This window comes from Gopherus flavomarginatus, chromosome 5 (assembly GCF_025201925.1).
Source record: "Gopherus flavomarginatus isolate rGopFla2 chromosome 5, rGopFla2.mat.asm, whole genome shotgun sequence".
Lineage (NCBI taxonomy): Eukaryota > Metazoa > Chordata > Testudines > Testudinidae > Gopherus > Gopherus flavomarginatus.
The window spans coordinates 17,505,313-17,524,175 of record NC_066621.1 but is presented as its reverse complement, the minus strand read 5'-3'; the positions used below and the strand labels follow the sequence as shown (position 1 = coordinate 17,524,175).

General features: G+C 47.3%; 1 protein-coding gene across 7 annotated transcripts in view; it reads left to right on the top strand.

Moving 5' to 3' along the window:
• Positions 1–18,863, top strand: part of FOXP4 (forkhead box P4) — a 142,061-nt gene that overhangs the window by 29,067 nt on the left and 94,131 nt on the right. For 6 of the 7 annotated variants that reach the window (XR_007774914.1, XR_007774915.1, XM_050957102.1 and 3 more), the window contains exon 2: positions 15,417–15,621. The exons of the other annotated variant lie outside the window; for it this stretch is intronic. Coding sequence is in view for 4 of the 6 variants with exons in the window: in XM_050957102.1 (XP_050813059.1) it covers positions 15,433–15,621 (189 nt within the window). In the remaining 2 variants the exon portion in view is untranslated. The remainder of the gene's footprint in view (positions 1–15,416; positions 15,622–18,863) is intronic. 7 annotated transcript variants of the gene reach the window in all.

Below are 18,863 nucleotides of genomic sequence, written 5' to 3'. Positions count from 1 at the left end.
CTCCCTCCACCCCACTGAGCTTTGAGAGAGCTTGGGTCTGCATCCCATGTGGGCAGCTCATGCAATGGACTCAATTTCAGAGCCTGACTGAACACTCCCCAACTTAGAGTCAATCTGGAACCAGATCTGTGTATTTCAGCTGGGATTTGAGTCCATTTTATCCCTCCCCACCCTCTTCCCCGTCTTCACACTGATAGGCCTTCTCCCAGACATATGCAGTGTTGGGCAGGCGCTTATTCTAGCTCTGTAGCAGTAGATGGACCCGTGGGAAGGCAGCACTTTCAACCAGTTGCCATTCATTGTCTAAAGTGCCCGCGGGAGTGGGGTACAAGCCAAAGGGAACCTGGGAACTGTAGTCCTGTCTTTTATGAATGGGGTCTGACTGGGTGCCAGCAGCACCCTTACTACCCAGCAGGCTGTGGCTAGCAACCATCTCTTGTTCAGACGTGGGCATCCTTCCAGTCACCCACCCACAGAGCTCCCAAACTGTGAGACAGGAGCCCCTTTGTGCGACGTCACTATTTAATTAGACGTCCCTGATTAACAAAACTTGGCGTTCGGCTTCCTCCTGCCCTCATCTTTCCTGGCTCTGAATCAATGGCTTTGATATGCTAATTAGGGAGTAATTTAATTTCAAAAGGCCGCAATTAACAAGGGTGTTGTGGACATGCTGTAGTTAAGCGGCGTAATCTAATTTGCATTAGTAACAAGCAGGGACTAATTAGAAGCTTAATTAGACACTTAGATGGCTCTTGTGTTTACTTTCTTAATGAGATGGAGTGGGGCTCTTTTTTTTTTTTTTAATCTTTTCAAGAGCTCAGCAGAAGGAAGCGATGGGCGAAGCTGCAGACCCAGCGCCTGGCACGTGCCCTGCACCTTTGCTGGCTTTCATCCATAGCCCTGCTTTGCCAGAGTAGCCTCTTAGGCTTGACCCATTGTGCCACATCTGTGCAGCTAGGCTCGGATGTCAGGAGAGTTTTTTTTTAAAGATGGACGAGCTGTTCCTAGTGCTGATTAGAAGGTGGGCTGGGAAATGAATGAATCGATTAATTGAATAATCCAGCTGAACCGTGTTTCCTGGAGCTCCTTGCATCCAAACTGATTGACAAGCTCATGACGGCCTTGAGGCAGGAGCACATCTGTCTCTGGGGTGGAAGGTGGCGGCTAGTTGAACAGCTCACTTCCTGTCCCAAATGGAGGTGAAGAGGGACACCAACGCGGCATCTTGGGGGCTTGTGGAGAAGAGCCAGAGTTGCATACTGAATCCCCAGGACTGGGGCATTCTCCATATTGACCTGCTGGGGCAGTGGTTCAGTGCTGGCTCGCTGTGAAGAGTGCCCCCTTCTAAATCATCACTGCCTTGACACCTGGCCATGCGGGGACAATCCTTGCTACAACTCTGCTGAGCGGGCTCAATCGGACACTGCTACCGAAGTGCAGGGGAGCTCATTTTGGAGAGAAGTCTCTGTTCCTACCAGCGCTCTGTACAGGGTGAGGTTAGAATTCCCAGCCTCACTCATTCGGGAGGTTTTTCGGCCTGGTATCTGCTCGCTGTGCCCAATCCTGGCTAGCCAGCAGTTTCCGTGGGCCGACCTCTGCTGCTTTGAACAGCAACAAGATCCGTTGGTTATGCTTGGGGGCCTTCAGCTCAGATGTCCAGCCAGACTCTCTGCAGTTCCAAAATAGCAGGACCCAGCTTTTTAGGAGATGCTTTTCCGCAGGTTTTTCTCACTTCACTCCTTTATAAAAGGGAAGACTAAGTGCTCCATTTGAAACCTGCACACACTGACTCTTCTCACCTGCTGCTGCATCCAGAAGGATTGGAGCCTGTGGTCCCTTGCTAGATGTCTCTAGAGCCAAGGATGAAAGGCATGGTACCTCCAGCGTTGGGTTTAGACCTTGGAAGCTTGCCACTAGCTTTGAGAGGGACTGTGGTGTTGGGGATCGTAAGCATCCACGACCGCGTTGGCGAGGTGGGGTATATGCTGCCGGGCCTGCATAGAGATTGCTTGACATGTTCCGGAAGGTTCAGTGAAATGGCCTCTGCTGGAAGGAGCTAAAAGCTGGTAAAATAGGTGAGCACCTGAGTACTTGAGGCAGGGAAGGTACTGACTGAGGGGTTTATCTTCTGTTTCCTTCATGTGGTGGGGTGGGGCCGCCTCAAAGGTTGACTTCTTCCGAAATACATTGCTGGGAGCAGATGAAAGTGCCCGTAGGTGCGATTCCCATTAAAGTGGGTCCCTGGACTTAGCCAATCCCTGGTTCCTTCAATCTCTTCCAATTTACGGTAATGCTTTAAATTTGTTTTAGCTCTGCCAGCCATTTATTCTAATTCCCTTTCCACATTTCCATGTGTTTGCGTGTTAATTAAAGGGTAAAAAGCCACTCTCCGAGCAGTCCCGGCTTCGCTTTTGCCTCCTGAGCCCAAAGCTTTTTAAGATTAGCGAGTCACTTCCTGAAGAGTTCCTGGTGCCCAGACCCAGGGAGGCGGGCTGGCTCCACTTTCTGTGGCTCAGAGCAGATCTGTATTTGTGGTAGCGAGTCAGAGACATTCCAGCAGCCTCTCCCACTTTGCATGGGTTTTTTTCTCCCGTGTTAGTTATAAAGTGTTCCCTGGAGGCACTGGTGTCGTGAATTACAGGTCTTCAGTGCATCTTACATGTAATTTGCCTTCCCCCACACCAGTGTGCTTCCTCTACCAGCATTAGCCTCTGTGCTAAGGTTGGTTCCCCTAGTGCTGCCAGCCCATGCCGCGAGTACCTACCTTCAAGACAGCTCGCCTCCTGGGTAGCTGCAGTAAGATGAACATACTCCCTGGAAAACCAGTGCTTCGGGGAAAGGCCTCACTACGCTCAAGGGAGTAGTGACCCAGGCACGACGCTGGTCCTGTGTCTCCTCCTGTCTGCCTTGCCTTCGAACCTCAATGAGGCTGAAGCCAGAAAGAATGCATTAGGCAAATTGGTTTGGTTAAAGCCTAGGGAGGGGCTTGAGCTGCCGAGTTGGGATGTCAATGGGAAGCTCTCCAGGCGGTGTTTTGGATCTGGAGCGTCTTGGTTGAGGGCCCGCCGTGAGTTTGAATAGCTCACCAGAGCCTCTTGCTGCTTCTGGCCTGGCCAGAAATCATCTCTCATGAGTCACAGCAGCAGGCATGTTGCAAATACTTGGCCAAGTTGTTTTTACATTTTCAGCTCACTTTTGCAGACCGAGGTACAAATTGTTCTGAGGAGCATCTGAAATGCCAGGTACTTCCTGACCCTTGCAAGCCTAGACCCCTTCGGTTAGAGGGGGCTGGGGAGAGAAAAGAAGAGAGATGTTGCTAATCTACCCCCCCACTTGTTTTACCTTGTTTCCTTTTTTTTGACAACATCAGTTTTGCATTCTCTGCAGTCCATGTGGAAGGGAGCTTATTGTGAACAGGATGGTTTGGGGTTGGATTTTCCCTGCACTGAACCCCTGCTTCCTCTCCCCCCTCCACACACCTCTGAGGCATGCAATTTTACCTGCTGAAAATACTTAGCACTGTGGTAGTGCTTGCTTTTTCTCCCTAGACCTGGCTGCTTTTCCAGGGAATGAACCAGCATCCTTAACCTTATTTGACAGGAGGGGTAACAGTGACTTGCCCCACCTAGTGAGTGGTTGATGTGTTCACTGTTTTGCATCCCTCCTGCTGCTGCATTTACAATGGTAAGAAGGTGGCAGGTGCTTTTTTTCTGCGGTGATTTGGCGGATGAGCAAAAGGTGTTGGAGGTGACTAGAAAGAGCAGAATCGTCTAAATGGAAGGTTCTGTGGCAGTTAACCACAGTGATTTGGAGGGAAAAAGATTTTAAATGAGTGAATTGACTTTACCCTGGCTTCTCCCTACGGTAGGGGTGAGGCAGATTGTGTATGTCACACGTCTCCCCATAACCGAATTTATTTACCTAGGGATTGCAGAGGCTGGGAGGTGAGTTACCGAGGCTCTAGCAGGGGACGCACATCTTTGCATCGCTGTAATCCCTGCATTTACTAGAGGCCGTGTGTACGGGGGTAGCACAGATATTTCTGCCCAGCTTGCAGTAGTAGGGAGGGGAGGGATGGCAGATCACAGCCAAGAACAGGGGAGTCGGGGAGGCCCTCCGTTACTAAGCAGCAGCACGTAGCTCAGTGTAGGGTCCGCTGTTGGGCCGCTGATCAGTCCTGTCAGCAGAGAGCAGGGAATTGAGCTCCAAACTCTGCCACGCCAAATACCGTCTTGCATGAGGTGAGGAGGGGGAAGAACGTGGTGCTGGCAAAGCAGATGAAAACCCGATTGCCAGCTTGTTGTTCCCACTTCGTAGAGAGGGGAGGGAATAACCTACTACCACTGTGGGCAAGGTGGGGAGGAGAACACAGTGAGTGGACTGGCTGATCTCCATGTCAGATGCTTCATATGCGACTGGCCTTGGATCCTGGATCTCCCCCAGTTCCAGGGCCCAGGCACATCCTGAAGTTTCTGTGCAGTTTAGACTACATAGTTTCGGGGAGTGGGGGGGAAATATTGCTGCACTGTGGTTTCCGCTCTCCCTGTGTAAATAATACCTCTGCCAGCTTCCACTAATCTGCTCCTGCCCTGTCTCTCACTGTTCTTAACAATATCAACACTTTTGTATGATTCATTCCCTAGGTAACGTGAGCCTCTATTTTGTGTGTTTGAGCCCTTAACTTTATATCTCTTCAATTCTGTGTTTGTCGTAATTGGGTTCGTAAAATCTTCAGAGCAGGGACTGTCTCTTATGCGACTGTACAGCCCCTAGCACGCTGGGGCCCTGATCTCAGGTGGGGCCTGTATACCATCATCAAAGTAGTAATCTCTGTAAAATACACTACAAAGTCACAGGCTCTCTAGGAATCACTGTAATAAAAACAAGAGGGTAGATGAGGAAAAAGAGCTAAAACAATTACTTATTTTACCAAGTACCTCACAATCTTTACTCTCTTCATCCTCTCAATCTCACTGTGAGGCAAGGCGGTGTTGTTAGCCCCATTGTACAGATGGGGGACAGAGAGACTAAGTGAGTTGCCCAAGGCCACACGGGAAGTCTGTGGCAGAGCAGAGGATTATCCCCAGGTGTCCTAAAGTCCCAAACTAGTGCTCTAACCCCTGTACCATCCCTCCTCCCTCTGTATAAATACATATAAATGCTTGATGATGATAAACATTACAACACCATGATGTGTATACATATTCAAGAGCCTGGTGCTGCACATATGTGCATCCTATAAGCATTTGTTTTTTAAATCACAGAGGAGACATGTTTTGTGCATGTGCGCGCTCAGCAGGAAGTCTGTCTCGATAGCAAAAAGAGCTGATCTGCGCTCACTCTCCCAGGGAAACTCTGGGCATCCATCAGTCTGTTAATTGTGCTAATTAGAGAGTGTGGAAGTGTTAATTGGAAAAGCCTGGGATTGTGCCTGTTTGGGGGAAGAAAATGTCAATAAAAATTAATTGATGACTTGGCATGGCGCGTGTGCTTCACAGGTTAGCAGCGAGTCAAAAGATGTCAAGGCAAATGTTACTGCTCAGATTAAGCAATTGTTAATTAAAAAGCAACAGTAATTAATACTCTCTTTGCCATATGGTACTGCTAAAGACAGAGGGCTCTCTCTTTGCCCTTTTAGTAATTCTCTCTTGTTTCTCTTTTCTTTTTGTTGTCATATAAAACGTGCACACTAAAGCAGGCAAAAATAGGCAGTAAAATGGAAGAGCAATTATTAAACAAAATGATTTTGATCCTGGCTGCAGGAAACTGGTAATCAGTGATATGGCTTTTTGATTTTTGTTTTTTTTTAATGTGAGGCTTGTCTCCTGAGGCAGTTTCTTGGGGCAGGGCACACCCTATATACTGGTGTGTCCGTATAGTGCCCTTCAGGATGGGCCCCTGATCCTAAACTGGCCCCTTTTGGTGCTGCTGTAATAAAAATATTTAACAATAAGAGATGTATGAGGGGAGAAAGCTAAACCAGGTGAAAGACTAAGGCTCCGATCCCGCACGTACTTTGTTCATTCGCTTGTGCTTAAGTTGAACACGAGTTCAAGTGTTTGCAGAATCAGGGCCTGAACGTACGTGTTGGGACAGACAGACAGACAATTTTTTTCTCTGTCAACCTTCCAGCATCATACATGGAGCCACGAGCCCCAACCGAGCCAAGATTCAAAATAACTTCTGATTCATAATTTTAAAGTGAGGCTGTAACAGTTAATACACACATCATCGGTTTAATTTTTTTAAGGTTTTACAAAACCTTAATATGAAGAGAGAGATTTTCATTATTATTATATATTTTAAAATAAAGCTTAAAAATATTTTAGCCTTCCCTGGCAGTGTTAGGAAACCAGTACAGCAGTATCCCACTAGCATTGAGACCAGAAAAGTGAAATTTACTGGACTCATTGTGAAACTGACCAGCATTTTGTTATTGACCATAGGGATTGACAGACTGGACCAAGCCAGTGGCCCATCTGGTCCAGTATCCTATCTCTGATAGCGGCTAGCATCAGATGCTTCAGAGGAAGGGGCAGAGAATGCCATATTTATGCAATAAGCTACCAATAGGGAAAGATTTCCTCTTAATTTTCAATAGCTAGATTTGAAATGATGCCCTGAAGCCAGAAAAGTTTACATTTTCTCCAATACTCTTATAATTTTTTTAACATTTTCCCGTTATAACTCTGGATATTCTTGTTATCTATATAAAAATCTAATCCAACTCTGAGTCCTTTAAAGCTCCTTGCCCCAAAGATAGCTCATGGCTTCTGGACGCAGAAAGACCCCGGGATTCTCTCTGCTGCTTCTGTTGAAACTATTCACATGCTTAAAGTTGGAGATGGTTGGAAAATAGTTAGTAGTCTCGGAGTGGGAGGGGGAACATGGAAAGAAATGGAAAACCTTGTTTTTGGGAATTTTTGAACATTGAAAAATTCTCATCCTTTAAAAAAGAAACCCGAAGACTGTCGAAAGAAGTGAAAATGCTCATTTTCAGGGAGAAAATTATTTAAGTGAAATATTTCGCCCCGCTCTGCTTTAACTGGAGTGCTCAGCTGTTACAGGCATGAACCCTTAAAGTTGGGCAGAAATGGAATGAAGTGATTTTGAGACTGTGGGAGAAACCGCCCAGGCTCCAGCCTGAATCTCCTCACTGATCATTTTAGCCCAAGTCAGCAGAGCTGAGCCAGCCGTGGCCGTGGTCCGTGTATTGCACTGTAAACTATCCTAAATCCACTTAATGCCTGTGCCTCAGTTTCCCCTCTGTAGAATGGGGTAATAGCACCAGGGGGTGGTGAGGATAAATACATGAGATTGTGAGGTGCTCTGATGCCATGGTAACAGGGACCGTGTAAGAGCCATGGATAGCTATCATCTTGGGAAGGCACTCAACTGCTGCAGTGGTGACAGTAGGTTAAGAACCTATATAGGCTAGAAGAATGCAATGAATTGAATACAAAAATACGGGGGAAGAGGAACTGAGACACAATGGAGGGGGAAGAGACAGCATGAGCCAGTGGTTAGGGCAGATTATAAAGCAATGTGCCTTTCTATTCTTTATGTGACTCTGCAAGGAGTGTGATCTGATTGGTAGACTGGAGGACTTGGAGTGTGGACTCCTAGGTTATTTTTCCTTGCTTTACTTCTGGCCAGACTTTTATGGGGACCAGTCGCTTCACCGCTCTGTACCTTGCTCTCCCTGGCCACGTCCAGACTAGGAATTAAAATCGATTTTAGATACGCAACTTCAGCTACGAGAATAACGTAGCTGAAGTCGAATTTCTAAAATCGAGGTACTCACCAGTCTGGACGGGGCGGCATCGATGTCCGCGGCTCTCCGCGTCGATTCCGGAACTCCGTTCGGATTGATGGAGTTCCGGAATCGATGTAAGCGCGCTCGGGGATCGATACACCGCGTCCAGACTAGACGCGATATATCGATCCCCGAGCAATCGATTTTAACCCGCCGATGCCGCGGGTTAGTCTGGACGAGGGCCCTGTCTCCAATATAGGTGTATTAGCTATGCATCTACCTACCAAAGTGTGGATGCATGGATTAATCTGTTTGGAAGGTGCTTTGAGATCAATACACAGCTTTGAGCGCAAGCTCGGGGAGGTTGAATGCAGTCGGCACATGGATCTGTCTATGTTTTGCTCACAATGTCCGTAGGCAAACGTCTCTCTTACTGGTAATGTCTGTGATCCTTTCTCGGCAAGCGTCTCGGTCCTTGGAGCGACATTCCTCGATCTCATGCGAGTGCCCTCGCATCCCTGCAAGTGACACTCATGTATTTTAAATAAAAAGAAAATACAGTAATCCCTTTAACCTTGAATTCTCTCGTAGCTACAAGTATGTCACTTTGTGCGTGCGTGTGTGTGTGTGCACGCGAGTATGTGTTTTTGAAAGTATGAGGACTACAGGAGGGAGCCGGCAACTCCACATGGGAATTAATGTCATTCATACACCCTGCGGAAATGACTTTTGAAATGCATATAATCTCAAACATGCAAATGAGAAGCTTGCTTCACCCTGTTTAATATGAATGATCAGCTTCTGAATAGCTATTATTACACACTACATTTCAGCAATTATGTTGTTCGTGGTTTGTCTTTCTATCTTGCAGAAAGAAAAAAAAAAGAGAGAAAAGAAAGAGGATAGGAGGGGAAAAAAAAGACAAGAAACCGTTTCCCCCCCCCCTTCCCTTTTTTCTTTTCCTGTTTCGAACTTGCTGACCATCTCTCTGATTGGCAACTGGTGAACACCATGCCTATTTCAGTTCTGCCCTTGGCAAGGAAAGGAGCTGGCTTGGATGAAGCAAAACTGCTGCATTCTGTCTTCCTTGCAAAGCAGCGAAAGAAACAATTTTCCTGTCAGGGCACCACATCTCTAGTTTGCTTAGTGCATCAGTGTCCGGGATCCCAGATGAAGCCTTCAAGTGAAAGGAGTCCAGTGTTATGTTCATCTCCTTCTCATCTATATCAGTAGGTTGGATTAATAAATTTTTCTAACCAGAAGAGGCCATTGACTATCTACTCCAACTGCTTAGCACAGGCCAGAGAATATGATCCTTTGATGACTGCTGCAAGCCCACTGACTTGTGGTTGAACTAAAGTATTATCTTATCGGGCTTGATTTGTCAATTAGAGACTATACCAGGGGAGAGAGAGCTCAGTGGTTTGAGCATTGGCCTACTAAACCCAAGGTTGTGAGTTAAATCCTTGAGGGGGCCACTTAGGGATCTGGGGCAAAATCAGTACTTGGTCCTGCTAGTGAAGGCAGGGAGCTGAACTCGGTGACCTTTCAGTTCTTTGAGACAGGTATATATTTATATTTTTAAATTTACCTTGCAGCATCTTAGAGCTACATGTTGCAACTGCAGCTCCCATGGGTGCCCCCAGCCCCAGCTTCGTCAGTTGCGCATATTGATAGAACGCACCTTCCGTGCATGCACCTGTCAATACCACCACCAAGTAGGAATTCCCGTCTCAGCTCCGTGTTCAGCCACTTTTTAAATCTGTCCTCAGATCGTTACAAATACTGTGCTCTTACACAGGAGCCTTTCGTCTGCAATTCTCAAAGCATATGACAAAGCATAATAAGTGTCATCCCGATTTTACAGAAGGGAAAACTGAGACACAAAGAGGGGAAGTGACTTGCCTAAGTCAGGCTCAGGAGTGGAATCCAGGAGTCCTGGCAACCTGTTCCCTGATTTGATCATACTGCTGCCCCCACGTACATATGGAATAGAAAGTTCTGTTGCAGTTTCACCATGATCTGTAATGAGACAAATGAAATTCAATAGATAGCAGGCATAATACAAACAGAAGGAAGTATTTCATCATACAACGCACAGTCAACCTGTGGAACTCTTTGCCAGAGGATGTTGTGGAAGCCAAGACTATAACTAGCTTTTTTTAAAAAAAACAAAACAAAAAAACTAAATGAGTTCATGGAGGATAGAGGTCCATCAATAGCTATTAGCCAGGATGGTGTCTCCAGCCTCTGTTTGCCAGAAGCTGGGAATGGGCAACAGGGGATAGTTCACTTGATGATTATCTGTTCTGTTCATTCCCTCTGGGGTACCTGGTATTGGCCGTTGTCAGAAAACAGAATACTGGGCTGGATGGACCATTGGTCTGACCCAGTACGGCCATTCTTATGTACGTCGTCCAGATTTAATTCATGCAGCCAGCCTGTTAGGGATATATTTTTTCACTTGAGGACATGTGGCTATTTCATCAGACACATCTACGAAGGGAGGCAGTTTCACACAAATGCCCTCTAACACACATCCCATGGTTTTGAGAGAGAACCCTCCGTTATACCTAACAAGTCACTCACTGGTAAAGCCCAATTGCATAAAGATTATTAATCCGATCTCCTTGAAACCAGTGCATGTAACTTTTCGGAACTCCCACCTTCCCCTCCTGTGTAAATGTAAGCAATAGAGAGGAAGCATGGACTACTGGTTAAGGCACTGGACTGAGACTCAGTAACTCTGAGTTCAATTCCCATCTCTGCCACAGACTTGCTGTGAACTTGGGCAAGTTATAGACACCCAGTTTTTAAAGAGCTTGGCTCTCTTTTAAGCCTTTTTAAATGAAGACAAGATTGTGAAGCACTTAGCATCTAGCGGCTCCTGTTTTGACCCTTTGGGGCAGATTCTCAATAGAGCTCTGCATGCGGTATACTGGGCTGTTCTGAAAATCTGGCCACCTATTTTGGTGTCCTAAATGGGAGCCGAGCTCTTTAGAGCATCTGGCCCCTAATCCCTCTGTGCCTCAGTTTCCCCATCCAGTGAAATAGGGATAATCTTCCTTTGCCTCCCAGGGGTGCTGTGAAGATAAAATCCCTTAATGATTGCAGGATGTTCAGATGCTACAATAATGAAGGCCATAGAGAAGCCTCTAGCTAGACAAAATAAAGTCTTCTGGGATAGAAAGCTCTGTCACAACAGCTCACTCATTGCCAAAGTATAGAAGAGAAAATGAAGTTTGTAATTCATCTACTAGTGAATTCTGTCTGTCTAATGCAATTCAAATTCTGTCCCAGTGGTGATGATGCCGACTGCAAACAAGAAGCATGGGAAATATCACAAGGAATGTTTGTTGATCTTTCTTCACTTCCTGGCGGGAACTCCCAAGCACAAATGAATCCAGGCTCCATCGTTCAGGTCCAGATCTGAACTTCCCTATAATTCAGGCGGGCCAAGGGTAGGCTGTTAAGTTCTGTCCTAAACTTTGATGTGTTCAGGTTCAAGGGTGGGGGTTGTTCAGACCCAGCTCTGCTCCTAAATCCTCACACACACTCTTTCTCTGGTGACATGCCAATACTTGTTACCTTAGTTATGCTTAATGTGAGTTGGAGTATTCACATGCTGTACTCTCACAGGTATTTAGTACTGCCCACCATTGTGTAGGGAGCATTGTTTTCTGGGTACTCATCCCAGCACTGCCCCAAAGCATGGTGCATTGTGGATGATTGAGCACAGCCTTCTAGGAGACCTAATGGGTGCCGGGAGGAGCAGAGGTCATATAACCTTTTCCCTTCTCCCAGAAAGTCCCATGACTGCTGGAGAATGCAGGCCACCTTGGAGCCAGGTGGGAGGTCTCACTGCACAAGCAAACCATACCCTGGAAGAGATGGGTACTAAAACTGGATGAGCAGGGCGTTCTTCAGGGCGCAAAGCTCTGCCAATAACAAACCTGCAGAGCTGTTAAACACTTTCCCCTCTGCTCTTGCTGTTTGGGCTCTGTCCAGATTCAAGGGCCAAGTTCATAGATTGCAAGGCTAGAAGGGGCCATTGTGATCAACTCCTCTGACCTCTACAGAGACCCGCCCCACAATAATTCCTAGAGCAGATCTTTTAGAAAAACTTCCGGTCTTGATTTAGAAATGGTCAGTGATGCAGACTCCACCATGACCTTTGGTAAATTGTTCTGATGGTTAATTGTTCTCAGTTAAAAAGCTGCACCTTATTTCCCCTCTGAATTTGTCTAGCTTCAGCTTCCAGCCCATGTTAGACCTTTCTCTGCTGGAGTGAAGAGCCCACTATTATGTATTTGTTCCCCAAGTAGGTACTTCCGGACTACAATCAGGTCATCCCTTGACCTTCTCTTTGTTAAGATAAATAGACTCAAGGAGCTTCATCTATTAGTATAAGGCATGCTTTCTAATCCCTTAATCTTTCTCCTAGCTCTTTTCTGAACCCTCTCCAGTGTATCAACATCCTTCTTGAATTGTGGGTACCAGAATTGGGCACAGTGTTCCAGCAGTAGTCACACCAGTGCCAAATAGGTAAAACAACCTCTCTCTACTCGTTTTATGCATTCCAGGATCACATTAGCCATTTTGGCCATAGCATCACCCTGGGAGCTCGTGTCCAGCTGATTATCCACCCATCCTCAAATCTTTTCCAGAGTCACTGTTTCCCAGAGTAGAGTCCCTTATTGTGTAAGGATGGCTGGCATGCTTTGTTCCTAGATGTCTACATTTGCATTTAGCCATATTTAACACATATTGTTTGCCTGAGCCCAGCTTACCAAGTGATCGTTCTACATCATTGATCTGTCATCTTCATTATTTACCATTCCTCCAATTTTTGTGTCAACTGCGAACTTTATCCGTGATGATTTTGTTTTTCTTCCAGCTCATTACTAAAAACGTTTTAAATGGTGTCAGGCCAAGAGCTGATCCTTGCGGGACCCTTCCAGAAATATACTTTTTCAGTGACAGTTCCCTGTTGACCATTATCTTTTGAGACCCTTCCATGAGCTGGTTCTGATGTCTCATCTCATTGGGGTTAGGCTGGAGTCCTCAACCACCTTTGCTGTGATGCTTGTGGTTTGCCTCCCTTGGCAGTGAAACAAAACTGGAGGGGGGGGAGTTGCACCTCCTATGGTGGTGATTAAAACCCATTGCTGGAACTGAGGAAATTTATGGAGTGGGATATTTTTAGTTTCTCCAAGCTCTTAGCATTTTGCTGGGTGTGAAGAAGGCATGTGGAGGGGCTGGTTTTCCGTTAGAGGAGATGCGCAGCTCCACCTACTATGGACATTTCTCATAGACCTGTTCTGCAGCCACTCCAGGATGACACACGCCAGCTTCCCTACCCCTGTGGAGTGAAAGATTCATGGGTAGGTTCTCCCTACGTAACAGCCCCTAAGAAAGAAACCATTTTGACTCCCTTTCCCATCTCTTAGCATTTACCCATGAATTGTTAGGGGAGGGGGCAGATGGGAAGGGCCAGGGGTGTGGGAAAGGGAAGCCGTATGGGAGGTGGAGATGCTGGAGCCAGTCTGATGAGTTGAACAGCGAGTCAGCCCTGCAGCCCCCTAGCCTGCAAAATCATGCAGCGGGACCCAAAAATCATTAAATCATAAAAAAGTGAATAAGTTTGGGGTTCTCTCTATTTGCCTTGAAAGTTTTTGAGCCTTTAGGGGGCACTCGGGTCATGTTCTTAAGCTTTTTTTCCACAACTGTGAGGGTTAGAAATTTTACTTGAAAAACAAAAACAAAAAAACCCCAAAACAGATTCTCCTGTAATAAACTGACTCCAGGAGTTGAGGCTTAAAGAAAAACACCAAAAACCCACTGCTGCATGGGTGATGAGAAGTCTGAGGGGAGGGTCGCCTTCTGGTGGCTGATGCATCTCTTTGAAGAACTGCTGCTCCTCAGATTTGAATCCTTCATCCCATGTTGGCTTGGCGCTTGGTTATGCGTGGTTTGTTCTTAACACGCTCTGCTTTGTGTCTGCACTTGGTGGCATCTCTCTGGTAATAGAGCTGGTTGAAAATATTTCCAAGGCGACATTTTTTTGCCATTGAAAAACGCTCATTTGAGAGAATTGAAACATTTTGCTGGACTATATCGATTTTTGTCAACATTTTCAACAGGAAAATATCAAAATGTCCTGCTTCGTCTCTTTTATGTGATATTTGAAATGATCAAGTGAAAATGCAATCTTTTGACATTATGAAAAACAAAATTCTTTGGACTATTTTGTTTTTTTGCGAAAAATTCTAAGATTCTACTTTTTGTCCCAGTTCAGGACGAAATACATTTAATATCAAAATCTTGGAATTTCCCGCCAGACAGAAATTCTCTGTTCTGACCAGCCTTGCTGTTTGTAATGCAACAACTACACAGAGAGTCTGCTCGTGGTGCTGGAAATGTACTAGATCGTTCACAAATGGTTGGGGCTGCCTGTGTGCAAATCTACCCACGGACCCCTCTGTAGCCACTTGGATTTCAATTTAAGGATGGCTTTATTTTGGTTTAGATTAAACTGATTTCTGCTCCACTAGAACTTAAGTGAAATAAACTGCTCTGAAATCAACAGAAGAGGGTCGTGCACACGGCCTCTTGGACCAGCTTAATTCAATCAGTTTAAAATCACAGCTATAATTGAGCAGTGCATCTTTGTGTGTAGACAGGCTTGCAGGTTAAAGTACAGAACTCACAGAGTTTGTCTTAATGCAGATGAGAGAAAGCACAAGACAATGGGTCAACTGCAGGAGAGGCAGGGGTAGGAAGGATTCATAATTTCATGGCGCTGAAGACCAAAGGGGCCACCAGATTACCTCCTCTGAGCTGCTGTGAATCATGGGCCATCAAATTTCACCCACATACCCCTATTGACCCCAAAGACTCTAGTTAGACTAACACATTTCAGTCCTCAGGCACCTAGACTTCATGCCGCTGTCTGAGCACAGGAGAGGCCAGGGTGCCACCAATGCCCCAGGCCCCTGCAATGGAAGGGAATGATTAGGTGATCCCAGTAGGCAAGTCACTCCCTGCGCCGCAGAAGAAGCAAAATGCCCCAATGTCCCTACGAGTCTGACCTTCCCAGTCCCAGATCTGGTGATCGGTTAGATCCTGAGCATGTGAGCACAACCCACCAGCCAGGCATCTGGAGAGAGGATTCATTGGAGGGTGGGGGGAGTGGGCTTTAGGGAGGGTTTAGAGGAGGAAAGGAAGGGCACTCCTCCAAGTCAGGGGTGGGAGTGGAGGTGGAGCTGGGGTGAGGAGAGCCTTGGCAGGGTGGGGGAGACATGAGTGGCGGAGGTGGAGGTGGGTCATGGTGAGATGATGTCCCAGGTGGATCTTGGCAGGCAGGATGGTTGGGTGTTGGAGGAGGAAATGATGCGTGGCCCCGTCTTGCTTGAGCTCATTGCTCAAGGGAAATGGTCCTACAGCTCCTGCTAACCAGCTGCCTCATGTGCCGATACTGGGGGCAGATGCAAGGAGGGAAGAGGGAACCCTGCCCTGGTGAGGCCAGGGTATCAAGTACAGACAACATGCACCAGGGGGCTGCTCTCCCTGCGGGCTCTCAAAGCCTGGGGGTAGTGCCATCCAACACCTCCAATAACGCTCTGCTCAGGGACGCTGCTGCTTCTCATTACTCACTCAGGTCCTTCGAGCAAGTCATGATGGTTGAATCTGCCTCGGAGACAATACGCTCCACTCCCTCCAGCCAGAACGGGGTCAGCAGCCTCACCAACCAGACAGACGGAGGAGGAGGCGGTGGCGGCGGAGGAGGAGGAAGGGAAGGAGGCGGCGGGGAAACCAATGGGGAAATGAGCCCGGTGGAACTCCTGCATTTTCAGCAGCAGCAGGTAGGAAAGAGCCTCTTTCTTCTCCTCCCTTTCTCTCTCCCTTACTCTGTCTTCCTTATGATCTGGGTTTTTTTTGCATCCCCCAGTCTTTGAGCTTTCGGGACATCTGGAGACCTGCACTGGAAATCATAGAGTTATAGAAATATAGGGCTGGAAGGGACCTTGAGCGGTCATCAAGTCCAATCCCCTGTGCTGAAGCAGGACCATCCCATACCTGTTTGTCCAACCTGTTCTTAAAAACTTCCGAAGATGGGAAGTCCACAACCTCCCTTGGAAGCTTATTCCAGAGCTTAGCTAGCCTTACAAGTTAAATATCAGGAAAACATTCAACTTCATCTCCCTTGCTGCAGATTAAGCCAAATACTGCTTGCCTGACCCTTCAATGGACATAGAGAACAACTGATCAGTCCTCTTTGTAACAGCCCTTAATATATTTTGAAGACTGCTTTCGGCTTCCCACTCAGTTGTTTTTTCTCAAGACTAAATATGCCCAGTTTTCTTTAACCTTTCCTCAGAGGCCAGGGTTGCTAAACCTTTTCACCTCTTTGTTGTTCTCCTCTTGAGTCTCCAATTTGTCCACATCTTTCCTAAATTTTGGCACCCAGAATTGGTCACAGGGCTACAGCTGAGGTCTCACCATTGCAGAGTAGAGCAGGTCAATTACCTCTCATGTCTTATATTCGCCACTCCGTTAATAGACCCCAGAATGATATTAGTCTGTTTTGCTACTGCATCACATTGTTGACTCATTTAAATTAGGATTCACTCTCAGCCCCAGATCCTTTTCACAAGAACTACCACCGAGTCAGTTACTCCCCATTGTATAGTTGTGCATTTGATTTTTTTCTCCTAAGTAAAGTACTTTGCACTTAGCTTTTGATAAACTTCATCTTGTTGATTTTCAGACAAGTTCTCCAATTTGTCAAGGTTGTTTTGAATTCTGATCCTCTCCTCCAAAGTGCTTGCAACCCCTCCTAGCTTGGTAGCGTCAGCAGATTTTGTTACATGCTCCCCGTTCCATTATTCAAGTCATTAATGAAAATATTGAATAGTACCGGGCCCAGGACTGACCCTGTGGGACCCCACTTGTTTCCTCCCAGTTGGAGAGTGAACCACTGGTAACTATTCTTTGAGTACGGTCTTTCATATGAGGGTGCTCTGTCCAGTCCCTCTCAAGTACTGTCTGCAGTGGTATATGGGAGAACACAATAGTTGCATCTGCTCTGCCTGACCTTGGCACCCCACGAAAGAGGAGGCAGGTGGGGCAGGGCTGCTGCTCTCAGTACTTCAGTGAACTTCTGCCGTCCAGCAAACCCCACCTCACCTCAATGTGCGTGCCTTGCTCTGGGCCAATCTTGTCATTCACTTTCAGCCAAGAGCATGAGCCTCCAAGGGCGCCAGCGCCACTGGAGATGCCACCTCATCAATGGGGAGTTCAGACTAAGGGCCAGAAGGCAAGATCCTTGAAGATCCACTTGGCACACTCATCCCCTTAGTTTTGGGATGTTAGCTCTGATGCTCAGGCCACATTCCAGCATGGCCAGTTGCACCCTGCCTCCCTCAGTTCTCCTGCAATTTCAGCTGGAGATGTCGATCTGCACTTCAGATGGTTCTTTAGTGTTCCATTGCACGGTTGGAATGGGTGTTGTGCTTTGCAACAGGGATGGCTGCATTTCAGTGCTGGCAGAGTGATCCCTGTCTTGCTACAGACCATGTGGCTCTGGGATCCTTTCATATGGAATGAATGTAAGACAGTGTCAAAAGCTGAATGCATGGTGTTGGGACGTCAGGGGAGGGAAAGGGCTGTGAGTACAAAACGATTGTAAAAACCCACTGGGCGTAAAGTAGGTAGTTGCTTCTTTCTCTACTCCATGGGCTCTTCCTCTTTACTCTCGGAGATTACCGACGTCTGCTCCTTCTCTTCCATGCTTTGGGGCTCACAGCCCTGTAAGGACGGGTATGCTGGTGAGTGTATGTAGGCATGCCTGTGTGCATCTGTCTCTGAGCACGCCTGCCTTTGTACAGATGTCTTCCTGCAAATTCATTTGTGTGCAAATCTTGGGCTCAGTGAGCCAGTCAGCTCATGTGTGCATACGTCTGTGTGTATTTCTGTGTGCATCTCTGTGCTCTTGCACATAGGCCTCTTTGCACATGCCGAGTTCTGGGTGCAGGGGTGCATTGGTGCACATATAGCTTGATCTCTGCATGTATGCACACACATATAACTTGGGAAATACATGCACCCTGAGCTACGCACATGCCCACCAAGTATGTGTGCACACATGCAGCTATGCGTGTGTAGTTTGTGTGTGTGCGCATGCACACACAACTCTCGCTCACTGTGCTTGAGTGCAGCTAGGGGCGGGGGGCGCATGTGTAGTTTAGACTAGGGGTGGGGGGGTGCATGCATGCCTGCAGGTTACCTTTTCAAAACAAACTTCGGAGAAAACATAAATTTTCCTCCTCAGATACTAAATAAGGCAATGATCCCAGCCTCGTGTGGAGATCGCCTCCCTGAGCCATAAATTCCAGCGTGAAAGCTGTAAAAAATTGCTGTGTCTGATACTTTAGTAGCGAGCGCTGTAAATCCATTACCTGAATAACAGCCGTTTCTCACGCAGTTAAGCCACTGTTCCCCTGATCTGAAGGGTAATCATGCATGTAATGCTTCTCCGAGTCACCCGCCGAATGAGATGCTGCTCGTCCTCTCCCCTCCCCAACAGGGTAGGGGGGGTGCGGTTGCCTTCACAGTGCCCTGCGCAGAGGGCACTGAAATTGACTTAGTGGCAGCGTGTGCTTCAGACTCGCCTAGCCATGGTAAATAGGAGACGCTTGTTCCTTTGTTGCCGGGACAAGGCAAAGGGGATGGCAGGCTGTGTGCTTGGAAAGCACAAGTGACTCTGCCAGGGCCCCGGTGGCTATTAGCACAGGCCGCTGGGGAATGAGTAAAGGCAGTTGATTCCCATTAGTGCCTGGCATTCCTATCACTCCTTCTGTCTGCTGCGACCCCCTGTGAATGCTCACTCGCCCCCTCGCAGGCACCGGGTCACATCCCCGGATGCTGCATGCAGGCTGCTGGGGGTCAGGCAGAGAGAGCCGTGTGTTAGCACCAGAGGCTCATAAGGCATGTCAGAAAGGTTCGTGAATGCAAGGGTTGCAGCACTGCACCCCTGGAGGCAGGGAAGTGCTGGTGGTATCCCAGTTTCATGTATGGGGTAGGAGAGAGAGAGCAAATGACTGGA